At 35.6% G+C, this 23,948-nt stretch overlaps 1 protein-coding gene across 2 annotated transcripts in view; it reads left to right on the top strand.

Moving 5' to 3' along the window:
• The window catches only part of LOC136800098 (gamma-tubulin complex component 6-like), a 53,043-nt gene that overhangs the window by 8,114 nt on the left and 20,981 nt on the right, over positions 1–23,948 (top strand). For both annotated transcript variants that reach the window (XM_067056719.1, XM_067056712.1), the window contains exons 2-14: positions 4,593–5,173; positions 5,359–5,452; positions 6,222–6,386; positions 6,684–6,847; positions 8,666–8,867; positions 13,023–13,266; positions 13,536–13,596; positions 14,102–14,207; positions 14,804–14,913; positions 17,855–17,946; positions 18,319–18,452; positions 20,027–20,176; positions 23,433–23,514. In XM_067056719.1, the coding sequence (XP_066912820.1) occupies positions 4,608–5,173; positions 5,359–5,452; positions 6,222–6,386; positions 6,684–6,847; positions 8,666–8,867; positions 13,023–13,266; positions 13,536–13,596; positions 14,102–14,207; positions 14,804–14,913; positions 17,855–17,946; positions 18,319–18,452; positions 20,027–20,176; positions 23,433–23,514 (2,170 nt within the window). In that variant the 5' untranslated portion in view covers positions 4,593–4,607. The remainder of the gene's footprint in view (positions 1–4,592; positions 5,174–5,358; positions 5,453–6,221; positions 6,387–6,683; positions 6,848–8,665; positions 8,868–13,022; positions 13,267–13,535; positions 13,597–14,101; positions 14,208–14,803; positions 14,914–17,854; positions 17,947–18,318; positions 18,453–20,026; positions 20,177–23,432; positions 23,515–23,948) is intronic.

The following is a 23,948-nucleotide window of genomic DNA, read 5'->3' as shown; positions in this document are numbered from 1 at the left end:
GGTGAAAGGGTGGCCGTATTGCCGTCCCATGTTTTGTCAGATAGTCCCAAGTTAAAGCAGTTGACGGTATAACTGTTTACTTTTTTTTGTCAGTTCCAACAAGCCATCAACCTAAAAAATAACACTGACATTAAAAAATTCATACAACCTTTCCGCACGTTCTTGAATTGAATTGAGTTGAAATGAATTGAATTGAATATATTTTGCTGCAAAGCAGCAGGATAACCCCTTACAAAAAAAAAGTAGATTACTCTTAATGGGGAACCTAGAAGAAACTGAAAAATTGTTACAGAACTAAAGAGAAAAAAAAGAATTTTTTAAACGATTATCATAATATTAATAGTAACAACAAGAATAATGAATATAAGAAATATTTTTACTTTTATTTTATGACAATTTTTTTGAGAAGTTTTATTTCAAAAGTTCTTCCTGTTACACCACCCACCCCCTCCCACCCCGGGAAACACACTCAGTTCACGCACACACATTCGCACAGAAACACACACACAACCATTATTCATTTTCAGCTTTTTATTTGTCTAAATAGAATTTTGTAGCTAAAGATTTTAGTTCATCAGTATCAAGGTTGTGAAAATCAGTGTCAGGATGATTTATTAGTAACTCCTATCCTCATTCCATTGTTTTGACGAAAGACGAGAGAAAGAGTTAAGTCCAAAATTTGTGGTTTTGACCGTTGAAAGTTTTAGTAGTTTAATAGCTTTGCCCCTGGTGCCAGTTTTATGATCAATTACATCAAAATTAAGTGTTGATAGGACATCAGACGGAAGATTGCCCTGGAGGTATTTTTGAATAAATAAGATATTCATTACTTTCACCTGATCAAAGATTTTGAGTAATTTAAGCTCAGCAAACAGGGGAGTGGCAGAAGTTCTTGGCTCACTAAAGGTCATGAATCTTAGTGCAGTGGTTTGAAGAGTAAGAATTCTATGTGTGACAGTATTGACACACAGTCCCCAGAGTTGACTAGCATAATGAACATGAGAGGCAAAAATTGCATGATAAATGTTTAGAAGGATGTGAATTGGAACATAGTGACGAAGTTTGGATTTCGCCCCATTTGCCCTTCTCAATTTAGTATTAACGAAAGAAGTATGAACCTTCCAGTTTAGATCATTGTCAAGGTGAGCACCCAAATACTTCACACTCTTACTTGGTGATAGGATTTTCCTGCAAAGCTTAAAATTCTTGGAATACTGTGCAGTCCATCTGTCTCCAAGGGGAACAAAAAATAACAAACTCAGTTTTGCTAGCATTCAAGGAAATTTTGTTGACATTAAGCCAACTGACTAAGACTCTGAGACCAGCATTTACCCTGCCACAAAAACCCATACAGTTTTTGAAAAGTTTAATAAACCAATGTCGTGCATATTTTGTCAACATCCTTTTCATTGGATAAATACCACTAAAATATACAAGATAAGGAAACATAAATTTATCGCGCGCGAGCAGATTACCTCGCGGGCTGATGGCCGACAGAGGTTATTTGAAGATATTTTCAGTTATAATCCAAGGTAGAACAAACTAAACATAGAAAGGGGGTATTTTTTAGTGCTTTATACAATGATTGGTATTTTTTTTAAATTCTATGTTTAGATCTTTCTACCCAGCCCGTTGCTATGTAACGCGCGTACCTTTAAATGCAAAACCAAAATAATTTAGCGCTCACAGTCGTTTGCGTAATATTGATAAAGTGAAAGTCCTGACTGTAATGATAGATGAGGATTAATGAAAGATGAGGATTTACCGTCAACTGCTCTAACTTGGGACTATCTGACAAAACATGGGACAGCCATTTGGCCACCATTTATGGAACCTCCAAAGTCATTAATCTACATAACCGCAAATCATAGATAGCAAATAATGTGAATACGCTACTCTCATCAGGTAGGCTTTCATACCGCAAAAGGAACGAATCTTTGTGACGAGAAACGTGTAAATGAGATTGCACGCAAGGGTCCAAACAAAGATATAAAAAAAGTCCGTTCTTCCACGGAAAATTGTGAGATCTGTTATTATCAACACTCACTAACTTTGACATGTCAACACAAAAAAATGGCAGCAAGATGTGAACAGCGTGAGTGTGATTAAATTGTTAATTACTTCTTCAAATTATGTACTTTTAAAATGTTTAAAAAATACATTTGGTTGTGATTATGGGATGGTGAAAGTTTCATTGATAAACTTGGTTGCAGTATCAAAACAAACTTGTTGGTAAAGACATTTAAACAGCAAGTGAAAATACAGTCCAGAAATCAACCGTCCCAAGATTTGACCAATCGTTCCAAGTTAGAGCAGTTGACGGTAGTGTTATTCGCTTTTGTTTTAGTGTTACTTTTTCTCTCTATTCAAGTATATTGCAATTGAGGGGGCTTGGCTCACCTCTCTGCCTTTTCAAGCATCTACATGTGTTCGTAAGAACGTGCAGGGAAGTAAAATCGCTTGTGATTATAAATTTGGCCTTGAAAAAAATAGGTAACAAGTTTGAATGTAGACTGCCTTTCCTTTGATCTCTGTAAAGTTATAAAGGGTTTTTAAACACCTTAGTGCAATGTCTACAAAGTTACATAAAAAGTCTTTAAAAACTTTGACCCAAGTCGGTTTTGAACCAGCCAGCGTTGATAAACCCATGATTTGACCCTGGCTTTAATTGCGACGCAAGTCAACAGCTTGCTACGTGAAAATCATAGAGGGAAAATTTTCCAATTTTGGGACAAGCTGGAGTTTTTACAAGCTCTTATGTGATTTGGTTGGTCGTTAAGATGTAATAACAATTTTATTACTTTTCTAAAGAACAATTTTGTCTGAATTGCACTGAAACAAAAGCTCCAAAGAATTCTGCATCGCCAACTTGAGCTGGCTCAATTTGAATCAATCCAGGTTCAAAGGGCAATTCTATAAAAGAAAAGGTGATTTCATAGACAGGAACGTTATGATTAAAACCTTTAAATCAACTGAATTCTTTCCATAATCCATATAAATTGAAAAAAAACGTCAATCGTGATGAATAAATTGAGAATATTGATTTGCTTTTTACTTTTACGTTCAACCGTAAGGTGTTTACGTGGATCACGGGGAAAAATATTCACCCCAGAAAACATTTTATAGATTATTATTTTACTTTCAGGGCAATGTTTTTGGTTTTTCTGAAGCACATAAGATAGAGGAAGACCAACTGAAAGGGTGAAATTAGGGGAACAATTATATGAAAAGTTATTGGCAAAGAAAGACACCATTTGAGGTGGAAATGATGGTTTTTCTTGCATAACTTTTTATTGCAGTACCCCTGTACCGGTAGTCAAGTACATCAGAAACATATGAGAATGTTTACACATGGACAGGATAAGTTTCCATGAAGCACCAGCAAGAACAAAAGTTGGATTTGGCTGAAAATGGCTGAAATTGGACCTTTAATATATTTTTTTTGTAAAAGCTATGGTAAAAAAGCTATATGATAAAAAGCTTACCTATTCCTTGTCAAGATTTTATTTGAGATTGATTGCTTTACCAAACTAAGAAATATTAAAAAGTCTTGACAGGTCATTTTGCAAATTTTATAATCATTAGAACAATAAAAGATGGAATTTCTTAATCCAAAAAGAAATATTTACAGAACAACAAAAGCCTTTTAGAAATTTGATCTTTGAATACATAAGCAAGACTGCTTTCATGCTTTAAATAAAATTCCACGAAGACGGAGTACACACATCAAACTCTCAAAACACGCAAACTGAAAGCAGTAATTATGACGTCACATATTCTTTCCTGTGCAAGAAAATATTAAAAAACCCCTGTTTTGATATACAAGGTCAAGCCCAATACTTTAGTAAAAGCCGCTGTAAATTAAGGGGATCTGATCAATGTTTTGATTTGATCCTTTGGCGGTTCTATTCCCAGGAGAATAATTTACAGTCAGTCGAATACAGATTATTTTTGTACCTTCGCTGGTGATTTTTTAGCTTGAATTTATGTCTAAGGGGCCGTCCACATAGTACGTACGCACTAAGGGGGGGGGGGGAGGAGGAGGAGTCTTCTCAAAAGCGTATGCTTGCGTACAGGGGGAGAGGAGGGGTCAAAGGAAAATACACGTACGCAAAGAAAATTTTTTCATAGCTCTTTTTTGTCGATTTTTACGCTTCTTATACGCATCAAGAAAAAGAAAAGTTTCTTAATAAACATTGAGTTTCATGTATGAAAAAAAGGTCTGAACCAAACGATTTGAATTCGAAGTTTTCTTCAACCGAGGGGGTGGATGAAAAGTACGTACTTACCAGAGGGGGGTATAGCCATTTACGTAATCAAAATCTCACTATCCGTAACAAGCACATATCAGGCAATGTGAAACTGTAATTTCATTATTCTGATTTTCAAATGAAATTCAAGTAAAATTTCTAATTATTTGTGTAAATTTCAGGTTCCATCTGTCATGAAGAACTTTGCTTTGACCTCAGGCTTCATTAAGGGGGGAATATAGTCAAGCATTATGTTGGTTTTTTTTCTTTACTTATTAAGGGGATGCAATAATTGTCAAAAGCATTGTAATTACAAGTTGTTGTTTTTCTTATGCTTTTCAGGTAACAGACTGTACAATGGAAGAATCTCTTTTGGGAGAAGGTTCAGTTAATGTGATTGAGGATTCTATTCCCCAGTTATTCAAAAGCCTTTGCATCCACTGTCTGAAGAAGAGCAGTGATCCAAAAACTACTCTTATTTTCAAACAAGACTATAAGCCTGGTCACGTGGAAATATTGAAAAAGACACTCTACAGAAAATTGTTTGTGACATTGCATTCGCCTATAATTCTACCAACACCCAGAGACTATGATGATAAACAGAATATTGGCAACAGTAATCCCGCCAACTCTTTAAACATTTATAGCGATTTAGCTAGAGATTGTTTTGAGTTGGATATGTCGGGTCATCACGAGAAAGCAGAGCGTTTACGATCATTAATAACAACTTTAGCGGAGAAAAAGAATGAAAATATTAATAATATGTTAAAACTTTTCAAGCTGCTAGCAAGTTATGACACCTCAAAGAGTAAAACCAAGCGATTGTTTTTCAATAGAGAAGATTACCTGCCATCTGATACTCTTTTTCAACTGGATCAGAAAGCATTGTCAATGGATAACAGTGGAGTTGACCTTTTTGGCAGGTATTATATTTACTGATACTTATATTCACAATATGGCACAATAGTATTCGATCTACACTCCCTAGATTTTGTTCATTTTTACATTCAATCTTTTATTGATCCTAATCAAATTCAAAGGCGACCTTTCTTACCCCTTATGTTTTCTTTTATTTTTTGACTGAAATTACATATTCATATTTTCTTAGTGGCTTGGATGTGAATGATGACGTCAAATTCAATATACAAAACACAGAAGACATGTTCTCAATGAAGCCAAGCACTGGGTTCTTTGGACATATTGTATGTATCAATATTACTGTTACTACGGTTCTTACTATTACTAACCATTTTACCAAGCAAAACTGGTCAAGTTTAACACTGATCCCTAAATCCACTTGATAATATGAAAGATATTGTAAACTGGTGTTGCTCTGATAAAGTCACTGCTATTTAAATTCATAAAGCTAATTCTTTGCGGTCTACGTAATCGTTGGGTCCTCACAAGACCTGGTTGAAGAAGAGAAAAGAGAAAGAAAAATTTAACTAGGTACTGCAAAACTTGGGGTTTTTCAGGTCTTGATTGAAAAATATTATCCTGTCTGAAAATCATTATTTACAAAATGCTAATTTCTCAACCAATTACTTTAATGGGATAAACTTTCGCGGGGATTAAATTTCGTGGATTTCGCGGATTTGGGTGTCATCCGCGAAAATCCGCGAAATTTGGAAGGGCCTCGTCCGCGAAATATTTCTAAACAAAACTCACAATATGTGAAATAAATACTATTTGAATGGTTAATTTCATCAAAGAGGCGCAAATAATGTGTATTTCAACAACCAACATGCATGATTTGAAAGTAAAAGTCACAAAGTCGTGAAAATATTGCCACCCAATAGTGCCACCTGCGAAATTAAGTCCCCGTGAAATTTTTGAATTTCACGGATGGGCCAATCCGCGAAATTTTATCCCCGCGAAAGTTTATCCCATTAAAGAAAGTTTTTAGACCTTGCATATCTTTCATCAGTTTTTTATTTACGATGAACTCAAAACACCAAGTACTTTTTCTAGAATCGCAATGAGTCAACATATTCAAAAGATGTTCGATCAAACTTATTTGGTGGTTTGACCAGCAGCTTCACCACCTCTCTGGATGTATCACTCGACATACCGGATCTAAAGGAACAACCATCCATAGACATCAGTTTGCCGACAGATACCAAGGACTTTTATGAGGTAACCATCATGACGTGAATCTCTAGTGATTTGATGACAAAGGAAAGTTTTGTTATTTATTTCACTCTACTAATGACACTATTAACATGTGACACTCTACTAATGACACTTTTCGCACTTCGGCGAATTAATAGAAATAACTTACCAGTACTTCAGACTGCTATCGATTTACAATAGTTTTTTGGAAAATGCACAAGTATTAACAAGAAGGGGATACAATGTTTTTACTTTTAATAAGATTAATCAGAAACCTTTTAAACCCTTTAATATTGATATATCTTTATTTTTGATTTAAAGCTATCTTCAGACGAAGGCTTCTTCGAGACCATGACTACGAACAACAGCACGTTGTCTTCAACACCACGTACAGAAAACTATATCCAATCTCTCGATCTGCTAGATGAAGCACTGAAAGAAAACCCAGACCAGAAGTCAACACTAGCCTGGGAATCAAAAGGAAGGTAAGTAAATATCCTGAAGGCCAAAATTTACGACATTTCTATTAGCTGGGTGCCGTGATAAACTGGCCTGGTGGGTTAGTCTAGCAAGCTAGACGACTAATTCAAACATTGTAGAAATAAAGCAAAAAGTAACGGAGAGAACAAATTTTTTATACAAACTAAATCCCGTAACAATAATCGTACACATAACGCCTATACTACTTTATTCATACAAGCACGATAAACGACATCAGTCTACTTGGTAGGTTTGAGACAGTTGTTCCTTTGGCTTTTTCTGAGGCCAATCTAAACAACCAGATTTTGGAGAGAACCTGGGACTATGAAGGTTTCAAAAGGATTCTTATGATTTGATAGAAATAATGATCAACAAAGTATGGTAGTTACTTTTAATTTCTATATAACGTTGTGCATATTTGGAAACAAGCAGTCTCTTGCTTGATCGACTTTTTTTATCGATTTATTCTTTTTTATTCTCTATTCTAAATTTGAGACGTGGTGTACATGCTTTATCATTTAAAGGCGTGCAATAACAAGCGCAGACGTCCACAAATCTTTGATCTAGGCGCTGTGCTATAGTGGTTATTGACCTTGGTTGCTGCACAGGCGACTGAGGTTCAATTCCCACTCGGTGCTATGATTCACTTGGCAAGTGAAAAAACCTTCGCCCGGGTCAATCTATGCCATGTAAGGGGGAATAGGGTAGTCAGTTCAAGGTGCTGACGGGGCGCTAATCGAAAGCGTCGATAGTTGCGAAAATGGGCTTCAAAGCCTCCTGCGACTCAACCAAAATAGAAAAAAGCACACCATATATTTAGTTTTCACTACTAAAACTTGCACATAGCACTTCTTATCACATGTCTTGTATCAAAAAGTAAATTTTGAGGATCACCATTGACCATACGTCTGCATTTTTTAAATGACTAATTCATTACATAGTGCGGAAAGGGATCTGATTCACCCTTCTTGGCATCCCCCCCAACCTTTAAAAATGCCTATCCCCCAAGGGTTTTGGGCTAAATTTTCGAAAATATATAGTGTATAGTACGATCCTATAATCCCCTTATAATTAAAAATATATAATTAAATAACAAACTTCTTGCTTCTTGCTTGTTGACTCAGACTACTCAACAGAAAAACTTCCTTTCACGCAGACCAAATTTCATAACAGTGCTGGAAAATAATCTACAATGTAAGCCCACTCCTTCTTAAACGACCACCCCTCCTTGCTATCCCCCCACTTTTTAATGAAAATTTCTGACCCCCGCTTCTTCACTTTTTTGGAAGGTGTCATTCCCCCCTTAAGAACTATGGTCATATGAGTGAAAGTAGAGATTATATCACCATATTTCCCTAACACCCTGTCTGGAAGTGCTTAGGATTCGAACACAGTCCATTGTGATCGAAACCTTCACACTACCAATCGGCAGAATGTTAGTGAGGCACAGTGATAGCCTTATCCAGATGGTAAGTGAATGTATACCGAGTTTATATCGTTCTACATCTGCAATTTGATTAGTTAAGTTAAGTTTGCGACCGCAGTCGAGGGCGACCTGAAGACTCCCTTTTCGTATAGCTATCTACCCAAAGGTAGGGGAGGGCACCACTCCTTTCCCTGGATTTCTCTCCTTACCCTTTATCTGTCTCTTTAGTTGATGAGCATCAAGCAGAAAGGCATCAAGTACCATTTTGGGAATCTTTGGTATGACCCGGCTGAGGATCGAATCCACAACCTTGCGCACCGTAGCTGGATGCTCTACCTTCATGCTACTGTCACTAATGCTAATGTTACATAAGTTACTTTCTATTCTTGTTTTCCAGTTACAACGAACGACTGGACAACAATTTCTTGGTCGAACTAGGTGACGAGGCTTTTGACAGAATGTATAAAATCAAAATGGGTGAATTGGAGAAATTAACAGGCAAACGTGTGGTAGAAACGAAAGTATCAGTGGATAAAGTATTTCGTGATACATTGAATGTTTTGATTGGTGTCCAGTCTTCCTCGTACACTTTTCTACCGGTAAGGGATTCTTTTAGAGCACATCAGAATACGCCTCTCCATAAATCATTTCGAGTGCAACAGCTGCCTCGTTTTGAAACCATTATCAAGGTGATTAAATCTTCGAGTGTTACTTTAAATAGAACAAATGGTTCTAATGAACTGCTCTGGAAATCAATTACCAAAGCAATATTTTGAAAACGAGGTTAGCGTTGCTCGTGACGTAATTTTTGAAAAGGCAAGACATGAATACACCCCCATCAACCCTTCACTGCGCGGTCGGCTTTTTTAAGGGACTGGTAATGAATTTACAAGGAACATTTGTTCTCGGCGCACGGTATTTTAAGGCTCCAACTAAAACCAAGCAAATTCTCATTAAAACTATAGAGGTATTTTCACAAGGCTCTGTGGTAGAGACATTAGTAGCATTCGAATAACTTAACTATATTAACGTAAATTTTAAACTTTATCGCTTCAATGCAAGAGAATTTTTCAATTTTGTATTATCGTTACCAGTCTCCTCAAAAGCGCTAAGGGTTTATAGGTGTATTCCTTTTGTTTCCTTCAAAATTTGGTTTTGGGGGCTTTTCTCTTCGAAAATGAAAAACGATTGATACCATTATTTATTTCAAAAATCTAGGAAATAAAAGTTTAGTTTGGCTGATCCAAAAATGCTAATGAAATTACAATGGATTGGTTCCTGTTTCGAAATTGTAATTGAAACCGTTTTAACGACCCACGTGATGGAGATAATTGGTGGCAAAACCACACTATAGGGACTTTACAGAGGAATTTTTCCAAATTTTTCATTTAATGGTTTTTGTCATTTTTGTCATATAAATAAAAAGGTGAAGCAGTATACAACCAGTTTAGTTTCTGAACAGTTAACTCTCGTATGGTAGAGAACTTTTGTAAAACTGAATTTGTAACAACTTTGGTTGGCCGGGTTTGGCAATCATATTAGAAAAGATAAACTTACTAAGTAGGAAGATATTTGTCTCTAAATACCTGGACGATTAACTATCATCTATCGTGTGAAGTATAAATTTAGTTTGTTAGTTTGGCGTATGAAAGAAACTAATCAATTGGTAAACCATTCACAGGCATAGTGAGGATATGGTGGTTCCAATATACATTAACCGTCTCCCTCCGCCAGCACCTACATCGAGTTCCACTTTCTGTCACACTCTTCCTTTCATATCTGATGGAAACTCAACATTCTGTGGACTGAAGGTTCTTTGGAAACCATACCCTGAGAACAGTTTTATTATAGTCATGGTTATATTTTGTTTTATGTCGATCCCATTGACTTTGTACTGTTCAATATTTTCATTCTCATGTCTGTTAAAATACTGGAAAAAACTTTGCGAGGAAGGTTTAGATCCAATTTATATTGGTATCAAACCGCATCTTGATCCGTGCACTATCAAAAACAAAAAAATATTGAAATTGATCAAATTTGTCGAGATTGTACTTCCGATATCGTTCATGCTTCTTTACGATGCAGTTGACGTATGTTTGGATTTCAAGCTTTATATAGAGTACAGTTCAGGAAGACTTATCGACTCGGCTGTTTATGATCACGACTCAATGGTGTACATTTCAATGATGTTACTTCTATTTGTGACCTACTTTTTTAAAATTCGTGCCATGATAATGGCAATTGATGAATGGCATTCAAAGCAATCTGGATTCGATGAACTTAAGCTTCATCTGTTTGCGTTGGGCTTGGTGTATGAAGATGCTCCAGAGCTGCTGTTGGAGTATTTTTACATGGAGAAATATATCCATTCGAATTCAGCACAATGGATTGTTGTTAAGGATATTGTGTCTGGTATTTATGTCTTTGTGATGTGTGTCGTCAATTTCATTGGTCTAATAAAAATCCTTAACAAAGAAAATAGAAGTATGGTCTTGAATGTTATCATCTCAATAACTATGGTTGTGTTCGGTATAGCTTCATTTTTCCGAATCGGTGGTGCGGTATATCAATACCGAACGCAGAAAGTGAGACGATCTTGTTTCAATGTTTTCGAAGGAAGAATTATACAAACACCATTCGATACTGGATGTTTAAGAGAAATCGATTATGTCGTCCTAGTCCTTGGATCCTCATCTCTTATTGGTGCTGCAGTTATCTTTTTTTCATTGTGCTCAAACTGTAAAAGGCTGTCAACGGTCGACGAAAATCAGTCGTAAAACAATTCACTCAAGGTTACTAGGCCTGCGGGATGACGGGTATGTACCACACCAGTTTCTGAAATTGGCAAAACTGGAATTTCATTGCCCTTAACATTGCTAATTTTCACAACTGAAGTTATTTTCGAGATCCGTTCTCCAAAAAAGCACTCTGAAGTATGGTGAGACATTCCCTTGCCCTCTACCGCCCAAGTAAGTACCCGCCCAGGTACCACGTACAATTTGTTATCGATGATACCAACAACGTTATTTTGAATGTAAAAAGAAGTTTCAACAGAAGATAAACTCTAAGATCTAGACAATTGTATTTTAAAATGTTATTTGACAAAGGAATACTGGAATTTTCAGACTTGATACAACCTCTCCCTTGAGATAGAGAATTAAGAAAGGACAAATCCACACACTCTTTTTAAATTGTTGTAGATGCAACTTCATAGTTATACAGCCACAAATTATTATTTTACTATCAGACTTTCAGAAGTCTTATGTCAGTAGTATTATTTGGTGTTGTAGATTTTATGATTTTTTATTTCAGATGTAAAGAGACTTCGATACAAATAATAAACATCTCTGTTTGTTCATGTTTCGTTTTTTACAGCTCACCGGGACCTTATTACTATAGCGTACAAACTTCGCGAGCAGAAACTTTCGTCATTTTTGCGAATTTCAGCCTTTTTCACGAAAGTGAAATGTTTTTGGTAATTCTTGAAAGGGCCACTCGCGAAAGTTAGTGCTCGTGAAAAATTCTTAACAGAATAGAAAATCTGTAAAACTTAAAATAAAATGTAACATTTATGGCACTTTTTAGCCTGTTAAAGCCTCATGAGTAAGTCAAAAGACAAAAGTATTTGTCCCTCCAAGCCATTTTTTCTTGTGAAAATTTCATTTTCATGTCTTGATTCGCGAAAGTTTATCTTACAAAAAATACTTCGTCGTCAAATTCCCGAAAGTAAATGTCGTAAATTTCGCAGTTATTCGACCTCGCGAAAGCTTGTACGCCTAACGTATGTCCCTCCCCCAGTTATCATAAGTTCTACGCCTCAGAAACGTCTTATTTTAGTCTAATTTACCTTGGAAAGTTAATGAACACCCCACCCCACGAACTCTAGTATAAATATTACGGAAAGTAACATACATGGCAATTCATTTTCGCATTAATCTTGCGAAAAACCAATTTTTCCGCTAAAAAAAATTGGTGAAGATGAAAGAATTTATTACAAAAAAATCAGAACTCGATGAAATTATAGTTTATTGCCGACCAAAAAAATATCAGCGTTTTGATTGGTCGAGAGCATCGAGATATTTGCGATATTTCATATTTCTTTAGTCTGGAAATATGACCGCGTTGACTCGATATTTTACTCGTTCCGAGATTTTACCGATATTTTATACGAAATAAAATATATACGGAAAAATCTCGGAACTCGTAAAATATTTCTCGTATTGCACTCGAAATCATGCGATAACTAGTACTTATTTTCTTCTAGACCTATGTTTAAAATACAATAGAGCCTTATTTTACTCGAACCTCTATAACTGAAACAAGTTTTATGGTCTTTCTAACAATGTCTTATAAACCAAATCCCATAACTCGAAATTTTTTTAACTTGCACAAATGTTTCCAGTACGGGTTCCACTGACCTTTATATAACCCTGGACCAAGCAATATCTGCCATCTTTGATTGGAGTTTTTTTGGAATTGGTACCCGAGGACAAGCCATTGCAATGTTAAAAATTAACGTCTAACGCCGCTACATCATCAAAAGAATTTGAGGAAAAGTAGACCTATCGCTCTCGATGCATTTACACCGCTATTAGGGTACCAATTTTCAAAAAACTCCGATCAAAGATTTTGCTTGGCTGGGATTGAGAACCTTGGTCCAGGGTATATAAAGGTCAGTGACTGGTTCGAGTTGACGTCACTGTATGAATATTTTCCAACTGTTAATTTCATCAGATTTTCCTTTTTGTATCTAGGTTTCATTTTCACTTGTCGCATCCAAAAACATCCATTGTACAGGACTTAGTTCAGATGCTCTTCATTCTTTGATGGCCAAATTTGCTTCTCTTGGCACCCATTATCGTCAGTTGAGAAAATTCTGCTCTCAGCATGCAGATCGTCCGAAAACTGGACACTCTGGCGGTTCATTGTTGAAAGCCTTCATTGATGCGATGAAAGAGATCCTACAATCGTATTGGTTTGCTGTGTTTTCAGCTTCAGGTATTTTTGCAAAAATATTTTTCTCAAGTCATTAGCAGTTATAGATCTGTAGTAAACGGTTAATGGTCAAATAAGAAAAGGTTTCAGGTTTTTAATGTCATATTGATTCAATATTTTGTAGATACACTGTTACTTAGTAATCGTACATTCTCTATTCAAGAATCATTACTTATGGCAAAGCCGCAAATCGGGACATACGAAAATGTGAAAAATTGTTAATAAACTTCTTCCAAAGTATTTGCCTGAATAATTCTTCTTTTCCTCTATAGAAATGAAAATGGTTTTGACAGAGTTATGGCATCTTTTTGAACCTTTCTCCAAACAATTCAAGTGAGTCCATCGTCAAGAGACGTCCTGTGTATTCCTCTTTATCACTTCGTGCTTTCTCAGACAGTTTTGATTAAAAACATCCCCTTCTCACAGATCCAGTACGCGGTAGCCATTGAGGGTAAAATAACGGACTAAAACTCGATGGGGATCGATATTCCCATGTTTTTTAATTGCTGGGGATTTGTATACTATTTGTTTTAAAGTCAATAAAAAAAATTATACAATATTTTGCAGTGTGGATTTGTTTATTTGATCAGCGGGGACAAAAATCGGAGTAAGATGTTCCAATGGGACCATATTTTGACCAATTTTTCCACAGGGAGGGGTCCCACCAGGTTTGTGAGAAGGGGCTGTTTTGATAATACTGAATCGTGAAAAAATATATTCCGCGTTTCTTTCTGAATTCGAACAAGAAAATACCATGCTTTGATTGAAAGACGACGGGAAATATTATTCATTAGATCCACAAAATATGATCATAACCCCTCTGATTTTCTTCTTTCAGGTTATTAGCAGACATTTGTTTGTGTTCAGAAGCTTTTCGAAGAACCGGTGGCAGCGGTGGTGGCGGTGGTGGTGGGCGTGGTAGCAATAAACCAAAGTTCCCAGTGGTATAATATGATATTTCTTACTTTACATTTCTCTTTTTAATAAAACGAACACTCATGCACTCATATTTGAATATTTCTTTTACATTAAAAAGTGATCAAATTTAGTCAAGAAACATCTCATCACTTCCATAATAAAACAATATCGATTTTGCGAAAATCATGTGAACGAAATACCACTAGAATTTTCAAGCTGGATGCACATTTTTCTTGGACTCCATTTTTAGTCCTTGCGTCATGGGGCTTCTGCCCCATTTACCCATGATCCATGATTGATCATCAAACAGAGAGACATCATGCTTCATTTCTAAGTCCCTAATTTGGATCCTTCAACCTTCAACTTGGTGAAGGTTTCGTGTAATCAAGCCACGGCATCGTGCGACGTAATACTCAAGATTGGTCAGAAAGAGGAAAAGAAAAACATTTTTTGCTTATATTAGCATAATATAACAATAGGCAGTCACTGTCCTAATATGAAATATATGTCTGATATGGAACGGGAACACTTATGTAAAAATAAAATCTTAAACTTATGGATTAGGTTTACGTTTTACACCACCATTGAATCTTGACCCCATTTCCTTTCTTTATATTTTTAGGGGCCGGCCTTGTTATCTTATCTATACTCCCTTGCTGTCAAGAATTCGTCTACGGAACACTTCCGCATGTTATTGTATTTGTTCCGTTGCACATCTATACCGTATATCAAGTAAGAAAAACAAACATTCAAGAATATAATGTTGTATGATATAGCCAGAACCTCACCAGCAACAAAGTTCTCCATTGTCCATTGTTCGTTGAAATGTTGACCCTTAGAAGAACAATTTTCGAGAAATTCCCGACCCTTAAAGGTGCTTTTTGGACCTACCCCGGTGGAGGTCCTATAAATTAACCTGTGTTTGCTCGTCCGTCCGTTCGTCCGTTCGTTCGTTCGTCTGTTACCAACTTTTCTCAGGATTGAATCATGGGAATCTTTTGATTTTTGGTACATAGGTGCAAAATGGTGGTGGCCAAAATGTGACGGAGCCCGATTTTCGAAAAAAAAATTTTTGGGGCCAATTTGGGCCAAAAAACGGCTAAAAAACGGGTTTTTTAGACTTTGTGAAAAATTAGATCATTAATTTTTTCTGATTTTTTGTACGAAAGTAGGGTACCATCATAGGTAAAAGAAGGTTCAAGCAAATTTTTGCAAAAAAATTGTAGTTGGCTCAAAAAACGCATGTTTATCTATAACAATCACTATTAATAAGCATACATCAATGTTCTTAGTCAAATTACTCAATTTTTTTATTAGATAGATGTTTTTTTTGCTCATGAGGGCTTAGTTTTAAAGAGTATGTGTGTTTAGACATGAAATTTTGGTTGCTTAGCGTGTTTTTATAGAAAATCTGGCCAAATTCGATATTTTTTATAAGCACATTATCAATTACTTAGGTATTAGCTTTTCTCAAGATTGGCTCTTTCAATCTTTATGATTTTGCACAAAGATGCATAACTTTAAACCCTCAAATGTGACGGAGCCCGATTTTTGAAAAAAAAATATTTATGGGCAAATTTGGGCCAAAAAACGGCTAAAAAAAGGGTTTTTTGGACTTTGTGAAGTATTGGATCATTGTTTTTTTCTGATTTTTTACATGAAAGTAGGTAAAAGATGGCTCAAGCAGATTTTAGTGAAAAAAGAATTTTTCAGCTCAAAAAACGCATCTTTATTTATAAGAATCACTATCAATAAGCATACATCAATGTTATTAGCCAAATTACTCAATTTTTTATAATGAGATAGATGTTTTTTTTGCTCACGAAGTCTTGAATATGAAAGATTACTTCAAGAGCATGAAATTTTGGTTTCTAAACGTTTTTTTATAAGAAACAAACGACTAATTTTGAAAGATCGTCACTATTTGTGTTCTGAATGATTGTTTAACGGTCATGCTCACGTAGATATCAATTATATTTGTTAAATGCATAACCAGGTAGGTCCATTAAAGTATCACTTGTTTGATTTTTTGTTGTATTTGTAACCCTTAGAGTGATTTGGGAAGGTAAAAAAACGACCCTTACCGTTCCCATATACCCAGCACCTATTTTTTGCCTAAGTACCCCCTCCCGAGACATACAACTGTTTATCATAAACGAATTTTTCGACGCTCTAGCTGTACTAAAAGTACTTTCAAGGACTTTCTAGAATAGCTCAAGATGTTTCTAATATTTCTTAGACATCCTCGAAATAATAATTTTCATGAGTTCTTTAACCAGTCATAGGCCGAGCTCTCTGTAGATTAGTTCTATTACTAAACGTCTCTTATACCTTTATTTTCTACACAGAAATAAAAAAGTTGTACTAGGTACTAGCTGCCCTTAGAGCAAAAAAATCAAATGTTTACCTCCAGCTTGTAAAAAATCAACTTTCTTATTGAAAGACAAGCCGTATATATATAAAAGTTGCGAAGCGATCGAGGCAGGTCACTAAATTCGCAAGTTGCAAGCAAAAAATAGAAAGTATTGAATGAGCCCGATAAGTTCTTTTTTCTAACGTTATAGGGGTCTCACCAAACAAAAATGATTTATACCTTATTACATGAATATAAGTATGGAATTTAACGGCCTTGAAATTAACATGAAATTTCGCAAAAAGACCAAGTTCATGTTCTTGCTCACTCTCTTATAGTTATATTCGCTGCTTTGCAAAAAAGGTTTTTTCACCACTACGCGACGTATGCAGGTCATTTTCCAGCTTTCCTTTTCTGGAAATGACACAACAGCTCTGTTGAGTCTGCCTTGTCAATGAAACCAGATGAAACAATAAAAATTCCCATCTTCTTTCTTCTGTTCTTTCTCTTTGCTACAGTTTCAGCTTCTTCTTTTCAACCAACATCTTACATCTTACACCTCTTCAACTTTTTCAAAACATTCAACGTTTCTATTTTTATTTCTCACAAAAAAGTAAACATTCGAAATTGGAAAGATTCGAAGGTTCGAAAGTGTCTGTTTTTTCAATGCTCGAGTCAATGCAGCGACTTCTTAAAAGGGGGCACCATGAGAGCAGAGAGAGAGTTTGAGTTTTTTGAACGCTTCGACCGCGCGCTGGTTTTCCGAACCAATCAGCTTTCTGATATTTGAACGCTTCGACCGCGCTCTGGTTTTCCGAACCAATCAGCTTTCTGATATGGAGCGGGAGTAAAGAAGCTAAAAATGTACGGGAACGACGGAATATCTTTAATGGAAGTTGCCCTGACTCGGAGATTTTCGGCGCCGTAGAGTGGTTCTTTTTCTCGACGAAGCCATCCTAAATACAATCTACCAAACCGATATTGTAACGCCACTTCCCTGGACGAAAACAACCGGGATCTGAATACTTAACCCACATTTAACAGATGGGAACTAAATTTTCATTTTCGTCTTGCGCTCCCCTGGGTATATAGAATTTAAAGGTACATGCACACTATAGCAAAACTGCTTCGCTCATGTATATTCGCTTCGCAATAAGGAACGATTCTAACTTTTAATTAAATTGATTGATCCTCCTGAATATTTTCAACGTAAAGTTCAAGCACAGAAGCATTTTCATTTTATTTGAAAAAATTGAAATGAAATTCTCTAAGTTAAAATGTTCACAAATTCTAACTTTTCCTCTTTTTTTTCTTCTTTAGTTTCATATCAGAATGGTTATTCCATGGAGTATGCCGTGACCAGTATGACGAATTTTTTGTCCAATTAGACCAGCAATATTTATCCTACCGAGGTAAACACGTTCGCCTATTCTTATTTTGTTTAACATTCGACCACACAAAGCTAGCGCAAATAGAAAAGGGGATAGACTCCCCACTCCTAGCTCCGCCGACGAGTATTTGTTTCATTAGTCGGACGGAAATATTTTTGATAGTCAGAAATATCATGGTCGGAAATATCATTTTTATGGTCGGAAATATCTTTTGATGGTCGGAAATATCTAAAACTGGGGAAATTGATGGTTAGAAATATCCCAAGCTTTTTCTCTACCATGTGTCTTTATAAAATTTGCTGACAAAGCATATTTAAAGAAGCTCGGGATATTTTCGACCATCAATTTTCCTACGATTTTGAAAAACATTCATTTTTTTCATATTTGTTTCAGATAAATATTTTTGGTCACAAGGTTTTCGCATGAAAGAGAGCAAAGCTTCCGTCCCATTGTTCTTGGATGGATTAGCCAATCAGATCTTCTCTTGTGGAAAAGCTATCAACCTCCTCAAACTCACCAATATACAAGTAATCTTTTATTTATTATTTTTTTATTATTTAATTTTTATTTTTATAAACTTTTATAGTATAGCAACGGGCCCTTATAAAGACTTAGATTCGATAAATGGGCTCTTACAGAAAAGGTCCGTACATGGGGGGTGGAGGATATATTGTCAGGGGGTAGTGATAAATTATCAACATTTGCCTTGTCCGGGGGTCGACTGATGCTTGTCTGGGAGTCAAAACCTGTTGTCCGGGGGGTAAAACACGTTGTCCGGGGGGCCAAAAGTCACTTTTTCCGATGTGTAAATCACTGAAAATTGTTATATCCTCCACCCCCTATATTCAATTTTTTTTCTGGAAAAGCCCAATCAATATGAATTTCCATGGTCAGACCCCCCTTTATTTAAGATAATTTTTGAACGCGCAGTTTTGTCAGTATTTGGTGGCGCAATAAAACAATTAAAAATATAATAACAAAAAGCTAATTCAAAGATCAATACTAAGAAGTAATAAGTAAATTATATATTGTTCACCTCAAGGGAACTAATTTTCGCTTTTTTCGTGTTTTTTTTTCTCGCGGTTTTTCGACAAAATCGCGAAAATTAGAACAAGGGAATTACAAATTTATCCATTTTTGTTATCAAAATTTTTGAAAAAACCTTAGGAAAATGAAAGAAATGTATCCAAAATAAGCGAAAATTGATTCCCGCGAAATGTATTTTTTTTTCTCGATATTTCTTTCGACTGCGAAAATCAGTTCCGTCTAAAATTAGTTCCATTAAACTACTTTCTATTTAACAGTTGAATCTTGATAAGAAGTATGCTGTTAAGTAATACCACCTTTTTTCGGTCTGTCGAACCTCCTTACCCTTGAGTATTCAGCTAAATACCTTATCGGGGAGAAAAATGTCTGAGTTTTATTTCGTCGGGGAAAAATTTTGTCACCTAGAGGCATTTTCGTCACTTTTCCCCGACCAAAATTTCAAACTCGTCACCTTTCCTCGACCAAAATTTCAAATTCGTCACTTTCACCCGAATAAATTGTCCAAAAGAAATGTTTCCTTCACTAGCTCGAGAATGGATCTTGTAATTCGACGTTTAAAGCACTAATTTCGGCAAACAAAGGTGTAAAAAAATAGATTTGAATTTTGGTTGCGGTATAAAATTTCGGCTTTAAATGTTTTGGTCGGGGATAAAAAAATCGGGTACAAGTTTTGGTCGGGTGATAAAATGTCGGGGAAATATTTCGTCGGGAAAAAATTTCGTCACCCCCTCAAAACACATTTTTTTCCCCGATAAGGTACACGTTTTTCACCAGTCACATGAGCTGAGAGTGCTACCTTGTGGATTAAACTGTACACGATATTTTTATAAGGACGATTGAATTTAGGCTCACGCCGAGAGCTGTTCTTAATTGTTTTAAGTCTCAAGGCTTAACTGTTCTTAGTTCATAAAAGTGGGTTTAAATCGGTTAAAAGTCTGTTAAAATCAAATTTTCTTAGGTTTTGGCAAATTTCAGCCTCGTGTTCTTATAAAATTCATCTTATAAAAAAGCGTGTATTTTAATTATTAACTGGAATTACAATTTCTGATTTCAGCATCATCTATTCGATAGTACTATCAAACCACCCAGGCTAGCCATCACCTTTTCGTCTAAGAGGCTAGAGGATCTCTCACGAGAGAATAGAAGCTATTTGGCAAAAATTGCAAATGCTGAAAGGAAGTATGAAGAAGACAAACAGAGAAAGGTTAGTTCGTTTATTGGATAAGTTTTTTATAAGAACATCCAAAATCTTTGAATCCTTCGGATATTCTTAACTTTCTGAGTTATAAGCCAAAAAATGTTCTTATTTTCACCTGTGAGTATTTTTGTGTGATTCCCTTAGAAATTTAATGTATTGGAGTCCGCGAAGGCTTAAAATGCTCTTAAAATTGTTTTTAATATTTTTGCCTTTGAAGCTTATGTTCTTATATAGTTTGTTCTTATAAAAAACCTGGACGAATGGTGAGGGAATGAGTTTTTGATACCAAGGTATGATTTGGAATACAGTGACCGCTATCATTTTCTAAACCTGTTTTTATTTCAAGTTGCTACAAGCCCGTCCGTACAGGTCCACAGTAAAAGCAACTGTTTTTTTTTCAAATTCCAAAAATGTTACATTGACCACCGTTTATAACTTTCATTTTGTTTCAGATTAACAATAAAACCCCCGCCATTAATTATAATGTTATTGTTTTTGAATAGAAATCATTGCTACACGGTGAATGCCTGGGTTGGTTGCCCTCTAAGACGCTCAATGTCTCTTAGAAATGTTCCCACAATATAATGTGCTCTAGTGAAAATAGAGATTATTCTCCATACACGTTTCTTTTTTTATAAGAACATCCAAAAATTTTGAAGCCTTTATAATGTTCCTAACTTTTTGAGTTTCAAGCCTAAATATGTTCTTAACATATTCTTATTTTGGACATTCTCTGAGCATTTTTGTCCATTTTCTTAAGAAATTGGGTGTTTTGTAGTCCACAAAGTCTTAAAATGATCGTAACTTGTTCTTAATATTTTGGCTTTTGAAGCCTTATGTTCTTATATAGTTTGTTCTTATAAAAAAAGTGGATATGAACTTTTACTTCAAATCAAGATTTAGTGACATTTTACCTTGTATTGTAAAATACGAGGTTCAATTTAACGGTGTTCATTTTGATCTGATAATACCGGGTGACCCACGAAAAAGTTCAGACGTTTCTCGACGTCTTGAGGCCGAACAAATGTCCCAAAGTGCTTGGAGTTTAGATATTTAGAAAGTAGATATCCTAACTTAAAATTTGAGCTATCACTTTTTAAATTTGACCAATTTGTTCTCTACTTATGAGATTTTAAAGTCAAAATTCCCAAATGGAAAGAGTTATCAGTGTATTGAATGGGAGAGTGTGTGTTAAACCAGACTCTCCCAATCGATACAATCTGTAACTTTTTCCAATTCATGTTGACCAATTGATTGTATATCGATTAATTCCAATAATCGATAGACAATCGATAATCAGAATTCCAAGGCAGGCTTGATTGCCTGAATGAAAAAAAAAAAACAATCAAAGATCATGATAGATATACTCAAGATTTCAGAATAAATAGGTGCGATACTGCGATAACCTATCGATTATCTGAGATCAATCGATTGGTCATCCATTACCATTGGTAACAGTTATCAATTACGTATTAATTATCCGAATCGATCGATTGGTTAATCGGTTTGATTAGTCATCCATGGTAAACAGTGTTATATATCGATTATTATGTATATCCATTGATGGGATAGGTGAACATAAAAAACACAGTTGTTTATTGATGGGATAGAGTATGGATTGAGGAACATGCAGCTGTTTTTTCAGATAAAAAAGCAGAGGGCTCTCCTGGGAGCAGACATACCTCTAGTCTACATAAGAACTTGCCTTCAGCTCAATCGCTCAATACAGTAGTGAAAGCCATTACACATGGACAAGGGGGTCTCAAATCAAATCAACAGTCACAGTCTGACAGTGCATAATTCTCAAGTTTGAACGTGGGAAAACCTCTAAAAGTTAAAAAGAATTATTAAGTTACCTTTTTCAATACTTCTTCAGAATGTGCATAGTGAGTGAAACACATTCATGACCAATACATTGGCAGCAGGTCCATTCAAAAGCCTTATGTTGAGTACCACCAGTTCAATGCACGCTCATCGCGATATTGAAAAGGAAATTACTGACCCAAAAGCGTCCAAACGTGAAAAAAGCCGAATCAAAACAAAAATTCGTGGTCACACTTGCAAAAGCTTTCACGGAAGAATTACTGATATTTATTGTTGTAAGTGAAGCCAGCGAAAAATTCATCCGCGCTCAAATATGAAATATCTCGAAACCTTTTTCTCTATCCTTTTTTCCGTTGAGCAAAATTCACTTTCCGGAAAGTGTAAAAAACACGTAAAAAAGGGTATCAAATTTGGTATCTTTAGACGTTTTTGATATACAGTTTTTGAAAAAAATCTGAAAAATCTACAAAAGCGCCAATTTTTATAAAAGCTAGTCTTGTTTTAAACAAAAATTACTTTTAAAGGTGTTTTTATTAATTATTAATGTCATAAAACTCGTTAAATAAGTCAATTTGTAAGTGATTTTCTAATTAATTGCATAAATTTAATACCTCTTTTTTACGTGTTTTTTACACTTTCCATTTGGGAATTTTGACTTCAAAAGCTCATAAGTAGAGAACAAGTTGGTCAAATTTAAAAAGTGATAGCTCAAATTTTAAGATAGTTAGGATATCTACTTTCTAAACATCAAAACTCCAAGCACTTTGGGACATCTGTTCGGCCTCAAGATGTCGGGAAACGTCTGAACTTTTTCGTGGGTCACCCGGTATACATGTATCTTCCCTCATCGGCGCGGCCAGCTTTTGAGGAGACGGGTAGCGAAAAAAAGAAAAATTAATTTTCTGACGATGGTATCAAAAATACAAGTTAGGAGCGTTCTTGTGAAAAATGTAAGATACCTCTACTATTGAGGTGAAAAACGAACCTAAATATAGTTACGCTTTTTGAAAGCTAAAAATAGTTTGTACTCCACAGCAGATCTCAGGGAAATTACATGAAATCAAATTTTGGCGGGAATTTGCTTTGTTTGTTTTAAGGATAGCTTAAAATACCGTGCGCCCGGTAAAAAAGGTTTTCATCACCAGCCTCTTAAAAAAGCTAATTGAGCCGTTAACGGTTGATAGTAGAAGATCGTCTACACATTATCACTGAAAAAAGGGAATAATTCAGGAAGCGGGATAAATTTGAAAACGAGTTTAGTTCGGGGCGGAGCTGTTTACAGTGTTTGTTCCAAAACTCTACCGCCACTATTTTTCCCGTAAACCGCCCTGACGCCCTGACTGTGCATATATATTTTCCCGCGTTTACTGACCCTCTAAACGGACGATGGCATCGTCTAGGTTGATTTGTGTATTAATTTGAGTTTCTTTTTCATTAGCTGTTAGAAGAAGAAGAAGATTGGAAGGAAAGACTCCGGGCAGCCAAAGAAACTACGGAAACAGCCCTTAATGAAATCAAAGGTAAGTGTGCTTTTTTGTACAAGAACGTCCTCGCGTTGTAGCCTTCGGATGTTGATTAACTTTTTGAGTTTTAAGCCTAAACATACCCAATGGGCACAAAGGTTTTTTGGACCGTCTAATATACGTTTCTAAGACGTCCAAAGGTCTTAAAGCCGTCCATTGAATGTCTACAAGACGTTGCGTGCCCATAGGGTATGTTCTTAATTTCACTATTTTGCGAGTATTTTGGTTCATTCTTCCGAGAAATTGGGTGTTTGGAGTTAGGCGAAGTTTTTAAATGTTCTTAACTGTTTTCTTTAAATTTTGGTCATCGAACGAAGCCTTATTTGTTCTTATATTGCTTATTCTTATAATAATAAGTGTTTAATAAAGTGTTTTTTTACATGAACGTCCTCAAGTTGATTTTGATTAACTTTTGAGTTTTAACTTAAACA

Source organism: Clytia hemisphaerica, unplaced genomic scaffold (genome assembly GCF_902728285.1).
Source record: "Clytia hemisphaerica strain Z4C2 unplaced genomic scaffold, Clytia hemisphaerica genome assembly, whole genome shotgun sequence".
NCBI classification, from domain to species: Eukaryota; Metazoa; Cnidaria; class Hydrozoa; order Leptothecata; family Clytiidae; genus Clytia; species Clytia hemisphaerica.
The sequence above is the reverse complement of the archived record's forward strand: the minus strand, read 5'-3'. Positions and strand labels throughout refer to the sequence as shown.